General features: G+C 39.0%; 1 protein-coding gene across 1 annotated transcript in view; it reads left to right on the plus strand.

The window, feature by feature from the left end:
• The first annotated feature begins 3354 nt into the window (after nucleotides 1–3354).
• Nucleotides 3355–18560, plus strand: part of RNF11 (ring finger protein 11) — a 34277-nt gene continuing 19071 nt past the window's right edge. The window contains exon 1 of the mRNA XM_036848474.1: nucleotides 3355–3964. Within this exon, the coding sequence (XP_036704369.1) occupies nucleotides 3842–3964 (123 nt within the window). The 5' untranslated portion in view covers nucleotides 3355–3841. The remainder of the gene's footprint in view (nucleotides 3965–18560) is intronic.

The following is an 18560-nucleotide window of genomic DNA, read 5'->3' on the forward strand; positions in this document are numbered from 1 at the left end:
TAAGCAAGGATTTTGTGTGATAGCTTATCAATGTAACAGATGTACCACTCTGGTGCAGGGTGTTGATAATGGGAGAGGCTATGCATGTACAGGGGCAGGGGTGTATGGTAAATCTCTGTACCTTCTGCTCAATTTTCATGTGAACCTAAAACTGGTCTAAAAAGATAAAGACTATTTTAAAAAATCTGGCTCAACAGAGGGTACTAGATTTTCATATCGGCTTCTGCATTAGATCTCCTGCTGTCAGAGAAAACCAGAACCAGAGAAGTTAAAGCAGTGAAGGCAAATTTTATTCAGGACCTATTGCAAAAGGGGAAGAGAAACCTCAGTATAGAACTGGACTTCACTCTGTATTATACAAAAAGGACAAGGGGGGATTTATGGGCAAGGAATAGGGCGGGAGAAAGTGGATGGAAAATTACAAAGAGGAAACATCAGGGTTAAAACGGAATTCTGGCTAAACCCATTGATAGGATTTCTGCTGAAGGCAGGCCAAGGTGGTCAGATACTGAGGGAGGGGGATTCTGGCTAAACTAACTCAGCTAGAATCTTGCTAAAACTGGAATAAGTGGGCTAAGCACAGAACCCAAGGTTAGGGCCTTGAGGGCTTAGAGGAGCCTGACTAGAGTTGGGTCTAGGAGAGTCTTTGTCACTTCAATAGTCTTGGTTACTTTTTTTATTTAAAATTACATTTTGTGATTAGAGCACACTCTCTGGTCTACAGGACACTTCCCAAGGGCTCCTTTCTAAATTTGGATTAGGAAGAAAGATCATTGAATAACTACTTCCTTACAAAGGTACATGTAGATGCTAAAGGCATTCAAGATAAGTCTTCCCCCACTTTCTTGTTTTTATACACTGAGAAAAGAATATCAGGATGAAAAAAAGTTGTAGTTCCCTCCCACAACCTAATAAAGGCAACTGGTATATAATTCAAATCTTGGCTTTACCCCTGAATAGCCATGTTTCTATTCCTATAAAACAGGAATGTCAACATTAACCTTTCAAGGCTCAGGCTAATAAGTGGAAGTTATGATTTTATATATATATATATATATATATATATATATATATATACACACACACACATATATACATACATATCTGTTTATATATATATATGAATTATGTTAAACTATTCACATGTTATATAGATATACACAATATAATACAATAATAGATCCCATTTATTTTATATAGTTATATATATTCCAACTAAGTGAAATAAAGGACAGTTACATGAAGAAGGTAGTATTTAAGGAGGGTCTTAAAAGATAGTTGGATTTCAACAGAAGGGAACAGCATGGCAAAAGATGGCAAAAGATCAGAAGTGGAAAAGCACAGTGAAAACTGAGGGCATGGTAAGTAGTGTGATATGGCTGGAATATAGGATGCTTGGTTGGAGTCAGAGTCATATGGGAGATCAGGATGGGACCAAATGGTTCAAGGTCTTAATGCCATGCTAAATTTCTGAACCACAAGTCTATGAATGCTCTCTGATTACATTTTTCATGGCAGTAGTGTGGAGAATGGATTGATGGTGCAGAGGCAAGGGCTTCATTAAGAAGTTGTCGCAATAGTTCAGAGGGGACAAGGAAAATGGCAATAGGAGAAAAGAGGCAAATGCCTGAAAATTTCCTCCCAAATGATCCAATAATTTTATTTGTCCAAGCCAGAGAATTAAGTAATGATTCTTGGGGATGTGTGAAAGATTCTGATAAAAAACATGGCATCAGGGATACACCTATTTAGGTGGGAGCCATTAATAGGAAGGAAGGCAAGTCTTGGAAAAGAGGGTAAATAGCAAAATGGTTATATTTAATATGAGATATGAGTACATTTAAATAAAATATGTGATTTTATAGAATAGGGACTCCAAAGTTAGAGCACTTAGGCCCATGCCAGTTTGACACAGTTCTGCTTCCAAGAATCCTTTCTGATCCTCACCCAATGGTCTAATCACTCCCTTCTGTGCCCTCTAAAAACCTTTGGTGGTGGGTGACAGAAGAACTCATCTGTTTACTTGTCTTTCCAGCTGGATTCTGGGCTCCATCAGGAACTAGCCAGGTTTCCCTAGTGCCTAGCATAGGGTCTAGGGAAAAAAAAAATCAGTAAATGATGAATGAAAGAAATGGAGTCAAGACCCAATTTTAGTCTCTTGTTGAATGAATATTAGGAACATTCTCATCTTTCTTATTTCCTTCCTTTACATACATTGCTTCTTGAGCTCTTTGTTCATTCAACCAAGAAGAAAGCCTACATTGCCTTAGGCAATGTGCCAGGCCTTGCACAGAGGAGGTACAGATGATTCAGCTTGATCAGGCTGTGACAGAGAGATGCTCAGGGACTGAGAGCACAGAGGAGGCAACTAACCCAGACTGGAGGGTTAGGAGAGGCTTCCCAGGGGTACCAAAGTTGAGTCCAGGAAGACAAGTGGGGATAAAGTTTACCTTAATGGGAGGTATAAGGTCAGGAGTGGGAAGAAGTGAGTTTCTGTCAGAGAAAAAATATGGGTAAAGGCCTCAGCCAGAGGGAATAGTCCTCTAGATAACTGAAACTACTTTATTTAGACATCCTAGAGTTTAGAATATGCAGGGAACAATGCTGCTAATGAGATTGGAGAGGTAGCCAGATTTGTAAACAATTTAACAATTAATACTTAGTCATAACAGCATTGGGAAGCCATTGAAGGTTTTAAAAGGCTTAAATTCCCCCTAGGGGAATGACATGATCATATTTATATTTAAAAAAGATAACTCAACTGTACAAATAGTGGATTGAAAGGGAGCAATGGTGAATGCAGGGGAAAGAGTTCAAAGTATTACAGTAGAGAAATGATGGTAGCTCGTACTATGGTGGTGGGAATGGAAACAAAGAGAACAATTGGTAGAAGAATCTTTCTGGCTGTGATGTAGGAGGTTTAGGAAGTGACTGGGGAAGTAGGGAAGGTTCATTAGTGAGTTTGGACTCTATTCTGAAGGGATAAATGGTAAACCTTTTAACATTTTAATCATGGGAGTGATCCATTCAGATACGGGTTTAAAAATAGATCACTTGGCTGACGGTGGTGAGAAGACTGTCAAAACAGCGCACAGGTTAAGAGCTGAGACAAGCGAGGTGGGCGCAGTGCGTCTGGGGAGGCACGGGAGACGCAGGAGAGGTTTCGGAGTCACGTCTCAGACTGTCAGAGAAGCAGAAACTGACGCAGGCCCAAGAACAGCTGCTGGGGACTGGAGAAGGCGAGAGAGGCGGGGTGGGGGGGGTGGGGGGACGCGCAGCTGAGAGCCGCCCACGCCTCCCAGCGCCGGGGGCGGGACCAGAGAACGCACGGCGGCGTGACGCAGGGCCGCAGCTGGCCTCGTTCTGGCCGCCGCCGCCGCTTTCAGGCGGAGTAGGATGAGGCCCGCGGCTGCAGCTCCGGCGTCGGCGGGGGCAGCAGCAGCTGAGGCAGCAGCTGAGGGAGCCGCGACGGCCGCGCCCCCCCGCTCCTGACCTGGATTAGGCCCAGCAGCTCCGTGGCCGCCGCCGCCCCGCGGGGGGGCGGGGTGGGGAAGTGCTTCGTCTCCCCGCCCCCCCCCCCCATCGCCGCCGCCGCCGCCGCCGCCTCGTAGGAGGCTACCGCCGCGACCCTAGGGAAACCGCGGCCCAGCCTTAAGCCCCCAACCCCGGGGGCTAGCATGAGCGGCTCTTCGGCGGCGCCGGGGGGCGGGTTAGCCGTCGCCGCCTGAGCCCCGGCCTGCCGCCCGACCCCACCTCGCTGACCGAGGCTGACCGCGGAGCGTGCGAACGACCCCGCTACTGCTTTCTTCCTCCCCCAGATCACACACCCCAGCCCCGGAAGATGGGGAACTGCCTCAAGTCCCCCACTTCGGATGACATCTCCTTGCTTCACGAGTCTCAGTCCGACCGGGCTAGCTTTGGCGAGGGGACGGAGCCGGATCAGGAGCCGCCGCCGCCATATCAGGTAGGGGAGGGTGTGTGTTGGGGATCGGGGGTGCGAGGAGTAGGGGCAGCTCTGGCTGAGATTGTGGGATTTTCGGGGCTGTCACTGCCCCTGGCCTCGGCAACACCTGGCCTGAGGGGCACTGACCCCCTTAGGGCTGGGTATGAGGGTGATTGCTCCCCACCCTCAGGATAGGGGGAATCCTTCACCTCCCCTCAAGCACTGCGTGGGGATGGTACTTGTCCTTGAGTTCTGGGATTCGAGTATGTGTGATATCCCCTTGGCCTGTGGCTGGTGGTTAGATGGTGGAGTTTGGAAGTGATATTTTCCTGCCTTTATGTCTGAACTGTAAGGTTTGGAGATGATTTCCTCATCGCATCGCCGGCTGGATTTTGGGTTCTGGATAGGTGGTTACCCCCTCCCCCCCGTTTATACTTTAAAGTGTGATCATTCTCTCCTCCCTCCTGTCTGTCTGTATTCACTGGATCTGGTAGGCGTTCATTTCTCCCTCTGCTTGGGAGGAGATTTCCAAGTAGTGATTTTGGTTCCAGCAACATCGAGTTACTTGTTTATATATATGTTTATATTAATTTTTAATCCCTCCTTTTGCTCCACCCCTATGACACACCTTTTAAACGCGCTGACTTAAGAGAACTTGCTTATCTTGAACTTTGGAAACCTTCAAACCTTACTTGAGAAATACCTTCTGTTACTCGTGGTTCTCCCTTTGTATCAAAGACTTGTCTTCTAAATAGCTTCACTGCTTTTTGTACAGCAATCAGCAGCTCCAGATATCTTTACACAATTAATAAAGAGCTAAAGACCGCTTTAGAAAACTCAAAATAGATATGCAGATGTTATAATCCGTAATATATATAAACCTTTCCTCTACTTTTTCAATTTTAAATGATGCTGATTAAAAACTTTTTCCCCAGAAGGGCTTGGATAGTTAAGTGGCTTAATTTTTTTCATGAATGGGGTTTAATTTTCAAACTGGGCAGTCTCCTTTGTTGTTTCATGTGGTGACATCATTATCTAGTGTTATTCTTTTCTCATTCCTATGTAAATCAGTGTCTCACCACACCAGAAAAACCTGATCACATATGCTGGTTTTCTGAATAAAACCCTTCAGGGGCCTTTCATATATGCCAATAAAGTCCAGTCTTTTAATTGTGGCATAGAGAAGTCTCCATGATTTCTCTCTCACATTCATATTCCAGGCCTATCAAATACAACAGCCTGTTCACACCTCTCTGCCTTAGCTCCAGTTGCCCCCTCTGTTTGGAGCCCTTCCCCCAAGGTCAGCGGTGAACACGTAATCCTCTTTGAGGACTCAACTGTATCTGAAGTCCCTACATTCCCCTCCCTCTCACCCTGAATCCGTTACTCCCTTCTTTGTGTCCCCCCTGAAGGAAGTGTCCACACTTTCATAAGCAGCCCATTTAACACTTGAATGTTATCCTTGTTTAGTTAGATGTGTGTCTCATTCTTGAGGCATTTCCCTCCTCCAGTATAAGCTGCATGCAGGTAGGGACCCTGTTTCCTGTTTGTTGTATATGCAGCATCTGGCTCATAGTAGATGCTTAGTAACTGGAGTAAGTGAAGACTGTAAGCCCTTGAGAACAGGGACTATGTCCCCCGTGCTTAGTGCAATTTCTGGCACATAAGCACTTAAATGTTGAGTGAATTAATGAATTTGAATTCAGTTGTTTTGTAAATTTACACACCCATTTCTTCCAAAGAATTGTCACAAGGGAAGTCTCTTAAAAAATCCAAGCTAAGTCTAGATGTTTTTCTGAGTCTTTGAAGCAAGTAAATAGTTTATATTTCACTCTTGGTTTCCTTCATAAATGCTATAGGACAGTGTGCTTATTTCAGTTTCATAAGCAAATTTTTTTAGAGGTATGAGTTTTTATTTCAAAATCTCCTTCCATGTTCCCTAGCCCCCTTCTAGGCAAGTCAAATATCTTTGACTTTCTACACTCTTTCTCTTATATCCTTATGACAAATACAGTGTTAAGAATAACTTCTTTAGAATTTATGGGAATTTGCCTTTTCCAGGAGGATAAGATGATGAGAGTTTTTTTGGTGTCATGAAGGAACGTTTTTTGAAACATGTTGTTTGTGACAGCGGGAGTTTTTTGTGGTTGCCATTTCCTGAAATGAACGACCCAGATACTGATATGCAAATTTGGCATCAATTTGAAAGAAGTAATTTGTTTAAAGATAGAAGCATAAAAAGAAACTTTTGTAGAAATTTGTCTTACGTGAAGGAATTGAGGTTTTTAGGAATGTAAATCAGGTGGTCTGAGAAACACTAATCCAAGGTAAATGATTTATATTTTCAGTGGATAGAAGTGACTTATTTGTTTCTTCAAAAATAGTGTATAATTGACAGAGCTACAGAAATATTGGCTTATTTCCTTAAAGAATAGTCTCAGTTACAGTAGGATTTTTTAAAAATTCATGGAGGGCATAACTGATTATAAAGGAACACATCTGGTATTTCTCTGTAGTGAGTGGTTAAAAGAAAAGATGTACAATGTATCTATATGCCAAGAGCTCTATATAAAAATCTTCTGTAAGGTCCAGTTATTTCTTATTAGCAGGATCTGAGATTTGTTTTATCTATTTATGCTTAAATGTCAGCACTGCACTACTGTGGTCAAAGTTGATGGGAAGTACATATTTCTCTCCTGGGTTTCTTTTGTAGCCTCCTAACTGGTCTCCCTGCTTTCACCCTTACCCTCCCTTTAGTCTATGCTTCACCCATCATCCAGAGTGATTACGGTAAAACAGATCATGGCACTCTACTCAGCTTTCTGTGGATCCTCATTTCGTTCAAAGTAAAAGCCAGATTCCTTAGTGTCCCATAAACCCTACATGATCTATACCCTCTGCTCCCATACATAGCTCTTACGACACCTCTTACTACTCTGCCCTTTGCTGGCTTCCTGTGGTCTCCTTGTTCCCAGGATACTCCAGGACCTTTACTCTGTTTTTTTCTGTGCCTTGAGTACTCTTCCCCCAGGTATCATCATGGCTTACTCCCTTACCTTCAAGTTTTTAGTCAAATGACACCTTCTTACACCCTCTCCGACCACCCTATTTAAAAGTGCACTTGCCTTGGCACCCTGGAATTCTCGCTTACCCTGTTCTGTTTTTCCCCATAGCATTTATCACTTTCTAACACATTATCTTTACTTATTATATTTATTGTTTATTATCTGTCTCCTCCTGCTAGGTGGTAAACTCCCTGAGGAAAGGGGAGTTTTTAAAAAAATTGTTGTTTCCCAAGTGCCTAAATAGTGCCTGGCACACATTAGGCACTCAGTTGTTGGTTGAATGACTGGATTTCTTTTAAATGAATTAATATATTTATTTTGAGGCAAGTGCAGTAGAATGTTTTATAAGAATTATGCACATTCCTAGTGCCTTTTCCTTTATAATGGATCATTTTTAAGGAATCAATCCCAAAAATCAAATCCCAATAATATTAAATATAGGAATTGGTTTAAAATAATTATTGATAAAATAGGTTTTTTTCACCTTGTTTATATTCTATAACAAAATGTTTATTTTGTGAGAAAGGACTTAAATCTTTGTCCTTAATGAAATTGGAGGGAAGAGGTTAGAGCTTTTCTTGAATTAGAAGGTAAAAAACAAAGAAATTTGGCATGCTGTCTACTCTTTCCTTCCTGAATGTTTAAAAAGAATACAGAGGAAATCTGCCCATCAAGGGCAGTCTTAGAAGGGTTGTGAGAGGGAGGATAAGTCATGAAAGGCTGAGGAATGAGGGTTGATAAGAGGAAAGGGCCAGGTAGGTAGCCCAGCTTTGAAAGGTGTAAGTGAACAGATTGAGAAACCACTAGTCACTCTAAGACCCCCATTTCTCATGGCTAATTCAGGAGTGGCACTCTGTTAAATTAATATTCATTGACAACAAAAAAGCGCTTTACAGTACTTTAATCTGAATATATATATATATACATATATAAATAAAGCGGTATCTCTCACTTTTGCAGTAGTTATATAGTTTGAGATTTACTAATCCCTTCTGCCGTGCACTTTGTGATTAATACACTTGAGGTTTTAAAATCAGAAGAAAAATTATTGGTAATACAGCACTGAGTGCAAGTGTAGCTCTGGTTTTGGAGTCAGATGGGTCTGAGTTCATATCCTGGTTCATATCACTTACATGTAAAATATGAAGAGAGTTTATCAGATTATGTTGTGTCTTGAGGAACTTCTTTCACAGATAACAAAACATAACATTTTGGATATTGCAAACTCACTGAAGGTTACTTTTTTTTTTTAATTAAGGCTTAGTCTCTCCTGTAGAACTCATTAAAAGTAACCCCTCTCGTTTAAAGATCTAGAATATAAGAAAATACTCATTTTTAAGCATTCAGAGCTGTAATAGTGATAATACCTTGTTTTTTTGGTATCTTTATGAAGTTAAGTTCAGGTAGTTGAATTTTTTTTTTTTTTTTAAAGTAAACTTCATGATCCTTCATTCTGGTTGTGCCCATATTAATCTGTGGTCCCTACTGTTTTATTTATTTATTTATTTTTTGGCTGTGTTGGGTCTTTGTTTCTGTGCTAGGGCTTTCTCTAGTTGCGGCAAGTGGGGGCCACTCTTCATCGTGGTGCGCGGGCCTCTCACTATCGCGGCCTCTCTTGTTGCGGAGCACAGGCTCCAGACGCGCAGGCTCAGTAGTTGTGGCTCACGGGCCCAGTCGCTCCGCGGCATGTGGGATCCTCCCAGCCCAGGGCTCGAACCCGCGTCCCCCGCATCAGCAGGGAGACTCTCAGACACTGCGCCACCAGGGAAGCCCTGATTTTTTTTTTTTTTTATGTATTAGTGTTTTGTTTACTATTTTGTTGGAAAGTACCTCAATGTATCTCACATATCTTGCTCTTATTAAACAAATTATTTAACTTAAAAAAAACTCCCTTTATGTGAAATTTTATCCCTCCCCTCTTGAAATTTTACCTTTTCATTGAGGTGCAGATCAACTCCAACCTCTTTAATAAAGCCTCCACTGACCATTTTTTTCCCCTCTCCTAATTTCTTCAAGTGCAGTATTTTCTGTTTGTAATATTTATCTGGAAATCATATATTATCTTATTAGCTCTCAGTGCTTTAACATTTATTATTTTTCCAGATTACCAATTCCTTAAAAGTGAGAATGATGTGTTAAGATTTTAAGTTTCTCAGTGGAGTGGAATGGTACCTTACACATTGTAGACACCTGGTGTCTAACTTAGAACTCTGCCTTCTCCCTCTTATACTGTCACCACTGGAACTGAGGTCTACATGACCTCTCACAATTACCTATTTGATGTCTCCTCTTCTCCCATGCCTTTCATCCCCAACCATTTATTGTTCAGTAAATTCTATCCAAATCAGATTCCCTTGCCTCTTAATCCTTAATGATTCTTCCCGACTCACCACTGAAGATCTGTTGTAGCATTCAGAGTTATGATCTGGCTTCTTTTATACTTTTCCAGCTTTTCGTAGTCTTGTATAAAACCTATACTCTAGTCAGACTGAAGTTTGCTATGTTCTGTATATGCCTTCTGCTTTCCAGCCTCTGCCTTTGCTCATTCTATTCCTGTTGCCCAGAATACTCCTCTTAATCATTCCCAATGTAAATTTTAGCTTGCAATGTCCAGCTCAAATGTTATGAGTCCTTTTCTGATCTCCCCCAACATGAATAACTTCTTAATCTGAACTCATTTAGCACTTTGTTTACCATTCTTAGGACACTTCTTTACCCTTCCTATTTGATTTTAATTATTTATAACAATGTTGCCTGTACCCTACTAGAATCCAAGTCTGATGATTCATCTTTGCATTGCTAGAACTGTGCTTTTCACATAGCAGGCACTCAAATACTTGAGTAAATGTGAAAATCAGTTATTGTGTTTTTCTGTGAGTGTGAAGTCTTATGGTTGTTCGATTCTTTATAAATTGTTCCCAGAATCCTGTGCTTTAGTGTTTGGCTTTTGTACTTTAAAGGGTTCTGCTATTTTTCTCTCCCACATTAAATATTTTATCTGACTATATTCAGTTTTGTCCTATCACTTCTAATTTATAATGTGCATAAGCTTTGGGAAAGTTAATCTGTTTACCTCATCTTCATTTGAGTTTGGTCTGTGTTCTGTGTAGCTCAGCTTGCCTCTTCTTTTTTTTTAATAACTAAGCAAATATCTTTGCCTATTTATTTGTAACCATTGTTACAAGGGTTTTGTTTGTTTATGCATGACCTACCCCTCTGGATGTCCTTTAATTAAGGCTGATTCTTTGCCATTAAGAATGTATGAGCACCTTTAAGAGTAGGACAGTCTGTGTGTCAGTTTAATTCTAGAGTTAATTATAGGGTAACTTGAGAAGATAGGGGTAATGAGTACTTGGTACATAAGGTCTGAGAACTTGACTTTTTTTTTTTTTTTTTAAACATCTTTATTGGAGTATAATTGCTTTACAATGGTGTGTTAGTTTCTGCTTTATAACAAAGTGAATCAGTTATACATATACATATGTTCCCATATCTCTTCCCTCTTGCATCTCCCTCCCTCCCACCCTCCCTATCCCACCCCTCTAGGTGGTCACAAAGCACCGAGCTGATCTCCCTGTGCTATGCGGCTGCTTCCCACTAGCTATCTATTTTACATTTGGTGGTGTATATATGTCTATGCCACTCTCTCACCCTGTCACATCTTACACCTCCCCCTCCCCATATCCTCAAGTCCATTCTCTAGTAGGTCTGTGTCTATTCCCGTCTTGCCACTAGGTTCTTCATGACCTTTTTTTCCCCTTAGATTCCATATATATGTGTTAGCATACTGTATTTGTTTTTCTCTTTCTGACTTACTTCACTCTGTATGACAGACTCTAACTCCATCCACCTCACTACAAATACCTCCATTTCATTTCTTTTTATGGCTGAGTAATATTCCATTGTATATATGTGCCACATCTTCTTTATCCATTCATCCGATGATGGACACTTAGGTTGCTTCCATGTCCTGGCTATTGTAAATAGAGCTGCAATGAACATTTTGGTACATGACTCTTTTTGAATTATGGTTTTCTCAGGGTATATGCCCAGTAGTGGGATTGCTGGGTCATATGGTAGTTCTAGTTTTAGTTTTTTAAGGAACCTCCATACTGTTCTCCATAGTGGCTGTATCAATTTACATTCCCGCCAACAGTGCAAGGGTGTTCCCTTTTCTCCACACCCTCTCCAGCATTTATGGTTTCTAGATTTTTTGATGATGGCCATTCTGACCGGTGTGAGATGATATCTCATTGTAGTTTTGATTTGCATTTCTCTAATGATTAATGATGTTGAGCATTCTTTCGTGTGTCTGTTGGCTATCTGTATATCTTTGGAGAAATGTCTATTTAGGTCTTCTGCACATTTTTGGATTGGGTTGTTTGTTTTTTTGTTATTGAGCTGCATGAGCTGCTTGTAAATCTTGGAGATTAATTCTTTGTCAGTTGCTTCATTTGCAAATATTTTCTCCCATTCTGAGGGTTGTCTTTTGGTCTTGTTTATGGTTTCCTTTGCTGTGCAAAAGCTTTTAAGTTTCATTAGGTCCCATTTGTTTATTTGTGTTTTTATTTCCATTTCTCTAGGAGCTGGGTCAAAAAGGATCTTGCTGTGATTTATGTCATAGAGTGTTCTGCCTATGTTTTCCTCTAAGAGTTTGATAGTGTCTGGCCTTACACTTAGGTCTTTAATCCATTTTGAGTTTATTTTTGTTATGGTGTCAGGGAGTGTTCTAATTTCATACTTTTACATGTACCTGTCCAATTTTCCCAGCACCACTTATTGAAGAGGCTGTCTTTTCTCCACTGTATATGCTTGCCTCCTTTATCAAAGATAAGGTGACCGTTTGTGCGTGGGTTTATCTCTGGGCTTTCTATCCTGTTCCATTGATCTATATTTCTGTTTTTGTGCCAGTACTAAACTGTCTTGATTACTGTAGCTTTGTAATACAGTCTGAAGTCAGGGAGCCTGATTCCTCCAGCTCCATTTTTCGTTCTCAAGATTGCTTTCGCTATTCGGGGTCTTTTGTGTTTCCATACAAATTGTGAAATTTTTTGTTCTAGTTCTGTGAAAAATGCCAGTGGCAGTTTGATAGGGATTGCATTGAATCTGTAGATTGCTTTGGGTAGTAGAGTCATTTTCACAATGTTGATTCTTCCAATCCAAGAACATGGTATATCCCTCCATCTATTTGTATCCTCTTTAATTTCTTTCATCAGTGTCTTATAATTTTCTGCATACAGGTCTTTTGTCTCCTTAGGTAGGTTTATTCCTAGATATTTTATTCTTTTTGTTGCAATGTTGACTTTCTTAAAATATTTTTTAGTTAGCACTTTCTAGTATATGTTTGTAAAATTTAGATCTTTTAAAAATCATAATATAATACTTTAGGTAGAAGGGGATATTTTTTTAAAGATCTTAATTTTACTTGTTCCTTCTGCATAGAAAAATTGTCACAGAATGGCTACTATAGGTTCTCCCTGACTTTTTTTCTTCAACTTGTACCACTTCTTTCTGTCTTTACTGTCTCAGCCAAGTTCAAACTTTCTAGAAATGAGGAAGGAAGGGAAAAGAGGATGATTTTAAATACAGTTGGAATTAGATGTTGTATTTCTTTGTCATCTTGCCTCAAGCCATTTCTAAATGTAACTATCTTCTGTGTATTACCTTTCTTCAAGCAAAGAGTTAGGGATTATGCGTTTCTGTCCTGTATCAACAGATTATTAAAAAATAGGCTGTAACAAATTTCCAGAAGTTGATTCCTTGTCAGTAACTTTTAATATTGAATTTAACAAATATTTGTGATATTGCTAACCTGTTCAGTATTCAGGATTTTTGCAGTTGTGATGTAAATGAAATCAAGAGTGAGGTGGTAAAGATACTAAAGACTCAGAGTGGAAATGTGAGTGAAAGATGTGAGGAAAAGCTAGCATATAGATAGCCAAAGTGTGTGTTTTTAATGGCAGAAGAAATTGCTACATGCAGTTGAAAAGTAAAGTGATAAGGGAGAACTAAATATATTTTCTGCTCTTGGAGAATCTGCCTGACCTTTTGGTTTTGATATTCAATTTGACTTTATGGTATGTTGCTTTTCAAGTCTTAGAAGAGTTCCTTATTGTAACCAATTAAAAATACTTTGAGTTCATTTAATATGAATGCACATATACCTATCTTTTAATTAAATAGCCAACATGGAGTGTGCTCCCAGGGGCAGTTGAGTAATTATCTTGTTACTTAATCCAGAGAGCATACAGTAAGGTAAGTAAGGGATCTGAAGGTGTGGGAATGAAGAAAGCAATCCTCCAGATATATTAGTTCCTAAATTTATTAAAACTTTCTGAATTCTTATGAAGCTGAATGGCTTTAAGAAGAATGAGACTTTTATAATTGATCCAATTAGTTAAAATTACATGTAATTTTGTATAACAATTTAATTCTTATATATGTGGGGGAAAAAAGCAGTTTACCGTAAACTGGTAGCAAGGCTTTAAGGATAAAAATCAGGACACTTGATACTTCATTTCTTCTATCGGTCAGTAGGTATGTGTTGGGCACCAAGGTGAAAGGAGAAATGAGTCCTTTACCCTTAAGGAGCTACCACTTTAAGGAGACAAGATTAATGTATATACATGAAGCATTTATTTAGTGTGAAACAGTATAATCAAGTATTAAACTTGAGACTTTTTAAGTTGGAGGATCAATTTATGATAGGGCAGTGAATCACAAAATAACTCTTTAGCTTCTGAAGACATCAAATGATGAACATCAATGTAAAAAATAATAAAAGCAAAAGAACTGCCCTGATTAAACTATGAGTTGGGGAGCTTGGAGCTGGAAGAATAATCAGTAGGTGGTGAGCATGAATTTAGAGGGAGTTGTATAATGTTGTACAGTTAAAGTATAATATATGCGTGTGTGTGTAAAACCTTTTTATTGCTTATATACAATAAAGAGTATATCTTTAATAGTATAAATAACATCTTAACTATATAGTCCAGTGACCTTTTACATACTATAACCACCATCAAGATATAGCTAATATCCAACCCGCCAAAAGGCTCCCTCATATCTCCTCGAACAGTCAGTACCCCTTCCCCAAAGGTAACTACTGTTCTGACCTCTTAGCACCTTCTATTTGTTTTGCCCAGTTTTGAACTTAAATAATTTGTTCAGCATTGTTTGTGAAATTCGATTATGATGTTCCATATTTGTGGCAGTAGCTCATATTATTTTTCATTGCTGTAGAGGATTCAGTTGTATAAATATACTTTTAAAATCCATTTTACTATTAATACATATTTGGCTTGTGTTAGTTTTTGACTGTATGAATGTGCTGTGAACATTTTTTAAAATATACGTAAATACCTATTTGGTTTATATTCAGGAGTGGAAATGCTGGGTAATGGAACAGGTATATATTTAGTTTTTCCCACAATATTTTATTATGGAAATTTCAAAAGCAAAGAGAAGTTGACAGAATTGTTTGAATACCCATATTCCTACCACTTAGACTGTAGTTAACATTTTGCTATATTTGTTTTAACACATATCCAGTCCCTTTATCAATCCTTCCTATTTTTTGATGCATTTCAAAATAAGTTGCCAAAGTGGTTTCACCAGTTTACACTCCTATCAGCTATATACGAGAGTTCTGTTTGCTCTACATCCTTACCAGCACCTGGTATTGCCAGTCTTTTATTTTAGACACTCTGATAAGTGTGTAGAAGTGTTTCATTGTGGTTTTGATTTGCGTTTCCCCAATGAGAAGTGCATACCAGTATGCATACTAATATGTGGTCTTTTGTCGCTGGTGTCTTACTGTTTTCAAGATTCATCTATGTTGTAGCATGTATCAGGACTTCATTTCTTTTATTGTGAAGTATTTCATTGTGTGGATCAACCACATTTTGTTTAGCCATTCTTCATTGATGAACATTTGGGCTTCCATTTTTTGGCTCTTATGAATGCTTTTATAAACATTTGTGTGCAAGTTTTTGTACAGATATGTTTTCATATCTCTTGGTTATACACTTCCTAGTAGAATTGTTGTGTTACATAATTCCATGTTTAACCTTTTGAGGGACTGCCAAACTGTTTTCCAAAACACTTGTAGTATGGTTTTACATTCCCACTAGCAGTGCACAAGGGTTCCAATTTCTGCACATCATCACCAAAACTTATTATCTTTTTTTTTTTTTTAATTATAGCCATTCTAGTGCCTATGAAGTGGTATCTCATTGTGGGTTTTTTGGGGTTTTTAAATTAATTAATTAATTAATTTGTTTAATTTTGGCTGCGTTGGGTCTTCGTTGCTGCGCGCGGGCTCTCTAGTTGCGGCGAGCGGGGGCTACTCTTCATTGCAGTGTGCGGGCTTCTCATTACGGTGGCTTCTCGTTGCAGAGCACGGCCTCTAGGCATGCAGGCTTCAGTAGTTGTGGCACGCAGGCTCAGTAGTTGTGGCTCGCAGGCTCTAGAGCGCAGGTTCTGTAGTTGTGGCACATGGGGCTTAGTTGCTCCGCAGCATGTGGGATCTTCCTGGACCAGGGCTCGAACCCGTGTCCCCTGCATTGGCAGGCGGATTCTTCACTGTGCCACCAGGGAAGCCCTGTGATATTTTTTTAAATGTAGAAGTAATAGAAGTAGATTTGAAGCTTAAGAGGGCCCTGAAGCCATAGGTACTGATAAGTAGTCCGTTCAGGGTAATGAAGGAGCAAGGAGACTTAAAAAACAAGACTTAAAAAGATGGGGTATTGAAATCACACAGGAGAATTGAATGGATCCAGTTGTAGAAAGTAAAACTGCAATTAGATTTAAGTGAAATTTTCCAATTCAAACAATTTATTTTGGATAGATAAGTTTTGTATAGAAACCTTCTAAAATATGTTTCACATTTTTAACTTTTTTTTTATTCCAGAACATTGTCTTTGGTAACAGTGTCTTACCAAGACTGATTCGCAGCTGGGTCTTTTCAAACTTCACAATGCTCCCTTTTCATTCTCACTCCTTCCCCCATAAATCACTGAAATACTGACATCTGAGCAGATTTTCATCTCATTTTACTGATTCAAAACATATTAGAAGGATTAGTTTATTATTCTCTGTAGGTGATAGAATGGTGCCCCAGAGTCTTATTATGTAGGAATATTTGTGTTACTGAATGAAATCTATTCTGCTTTTAATTCTTTTCTTTTTTTTTTTTTTAATATTATTTATTTGGTTGCACCAGGTCTTAGTTGTGGCTCGCCGGATCCTTAGTTTTGGCTCTCAGGTTCCTTAGTTGTGGCTCAGCAGCTCCTTAGTTGCAGCACTCAAGCTCCTTAGTTGTGTCATGTGAACTCTTAGTTGAGGCATGCATGTGGGATCTAGTTCCCTGCCCAGGGATCGAACCTGGGGCCCCTGCATTGGGAGCGTGGAGTCTTATCCACTGCACCACCAGGGAAGTCCTTCTGCTTTAATTCTTGTACCAGCATTTTATAATTTTTTTTGTCTCATTGTCTTCCCACTGTCTGATGGTTCTTCATCTGCTGTTAATGCAGCTCCCCTTATAGTAACTCTTCTAATATTCTGCATATTGGAAAATCAGATAATTAGGCTTGTCATAGTATTTCCTAGCAGCTGCCAATAGAAGAGAGCCCAAAGGCAGTACCTATGAGTAGAGCAGCATTTTTATTTGTGAATAAACTGTTTGGGGATTTGGATACATGGGCACCTTGTACTTTTTTTTAAGGTTCAAAAAATTATTTTTAGAGTTTCCGTTGCAGAAATTAGCTTAAGTAAATAAAGTTGATTTTAGTAGGAAGTCCATATATACATGAGAGTAGAGAAATAGAGAAGGGGAAGAAACCTTCCTTAATACTGAGGTAAGCTTATCAGTATTTCATTTTTCACATACACCTCCCATCCCCCATTGTGTTTCATTATCTGGAATTTTCTCTTGTTCCTAGATATTGTTTCTCAAAATGCTTTTTATTTCTTAAAATGTGCTTTAGTTACCTAGGACTTCTTACGTATAAATTTTTAAACTCAGTGTAATCTTTAGATTGATGAATACTTACCCTTAGGTCCACGGATCCTTACAGGGTCCAGAATAGAACTGTATTTCAGTGTAACTAATTTCCTTGGTAATCTTATGTATCCATTCAAAAGCACTGTCTGAGAAGGGATCTGTGACTTTTCATCAGCTTGGTAAAGGTTTCCATGCCACAAAGAAGGTTAAGAATCCCTGAGAGGCAGTCTCTGAGTTGCAGGTAAGGAGCTCATATTTCTGCTGCCAGAAACCGCAAAGCCTTTGGGGTTTGAGCCACAGAGTTCTGATAGGTGTGTGGTATAGGAATTCAGTTAAATTTTGCTGTTGCAACATTGTTAGGTAAATTATCAGACCTCATTTAAGATTAGGTAGTGTGAAATAGAGCCATTTTAAAATGGCTGAAATTCTGAAACCTTTTGAAAATTAACTTGAAGTATAACTTCATAGTCATAGATGAAAAAAATTGTATCATAGGAAAACAGTAGTATCATAATCTCAAATTGCTTAGACCATGGAGTTCAGATATTTTTTTGGCAACTCAAAATAGAAAAAATACATTTTATACCATGTTTCAGTTTGTAAAAATGGAAACAAATTTCATTAAACAGTATTGACCCTTACTATTATATATTCTGTATATTCTATTTCATTTTCTAAAAAGTCCTAGCTTTGACCCTCTAAAACTTATTTTATAATCCACAATGTTCATGACCTGCAGTCCAGAAAAAGACTCCAAGATATTGTACCAAAAAGATAAGATTATGAAATACATTTAAAATATTTTTTATGTCTGGCATTTCAAACAAAATCCCTTAGGAATTCAAACTTGCCTCTCTAAAAAGAGCATTTTAGAGAAGTGGGTACATGTTTGTACCCTGGGAATAGTCATTAAGATGTTTGTGCCAGGTTCTTTACATTTATTATCTTTATTAAGGATTTTGGACTTTATCCTAGAACAGAGGAAAGCTAGCCAGTGAAGGATTTTAGGTGGGGTTGGGAGGGGGGTATTATGTAAATTAAATTAGATTTGTATTTTTAAAGAAGGTCTCTGAGAACAAAGAGTATATGTACTATTTAGGAAGCCACTGCATTAGCAGATATTGTTAGCCAGGGTGTTGGCAGTAGAGATGAAGAGTTATAGATGAATTCTATGATATTTGAGAGACAAAAACAGCAGAACTTAGTAATGGATTGTATGGTAAGAATTTTTCCAGGAGATTAAGATATAGAAACATCAAGAACAGATGATTTTGGGAGAAGATCGGCTGTGAAGCAGGGGAGAGGTATAGGAATAGGGCAATAATTAGATGTGGAATCGACAGTGGATTAGTTTGTTTTAATGAGAAAGACTTATGTTTATAAGCTGATGGGAAGGATGCAGTGAAAAGAAGTTGAATAGGGAGAGCAGCAAAAATCTGTAGTATAAGGTTTCTGAGAAGGTGGAAGCACATGGAATCCAAACAGAGGTAGTAGGGTTGGCCTACACAAAAGAAAACAATCTTTAAATTTATTTTTTAATGATTTTAAA

The sequence above is a fragment of the Balaenoptera musculus genome, chromosome 1 (assembly GCF_009873245.2).
Source record: "Balaenoptera musculus isolate JJ_BM4_2016_0621 chromosome 1, mBalMus1.pri.v3, whole genome shotgun sequence".
NCBI classification, from domain to species: Eukaryota; Metazoa; Chordata; class Mammalia; order Artiodactyla; family Balaenopteridae; genus Balaenoptera; species Balaenoptera musculus.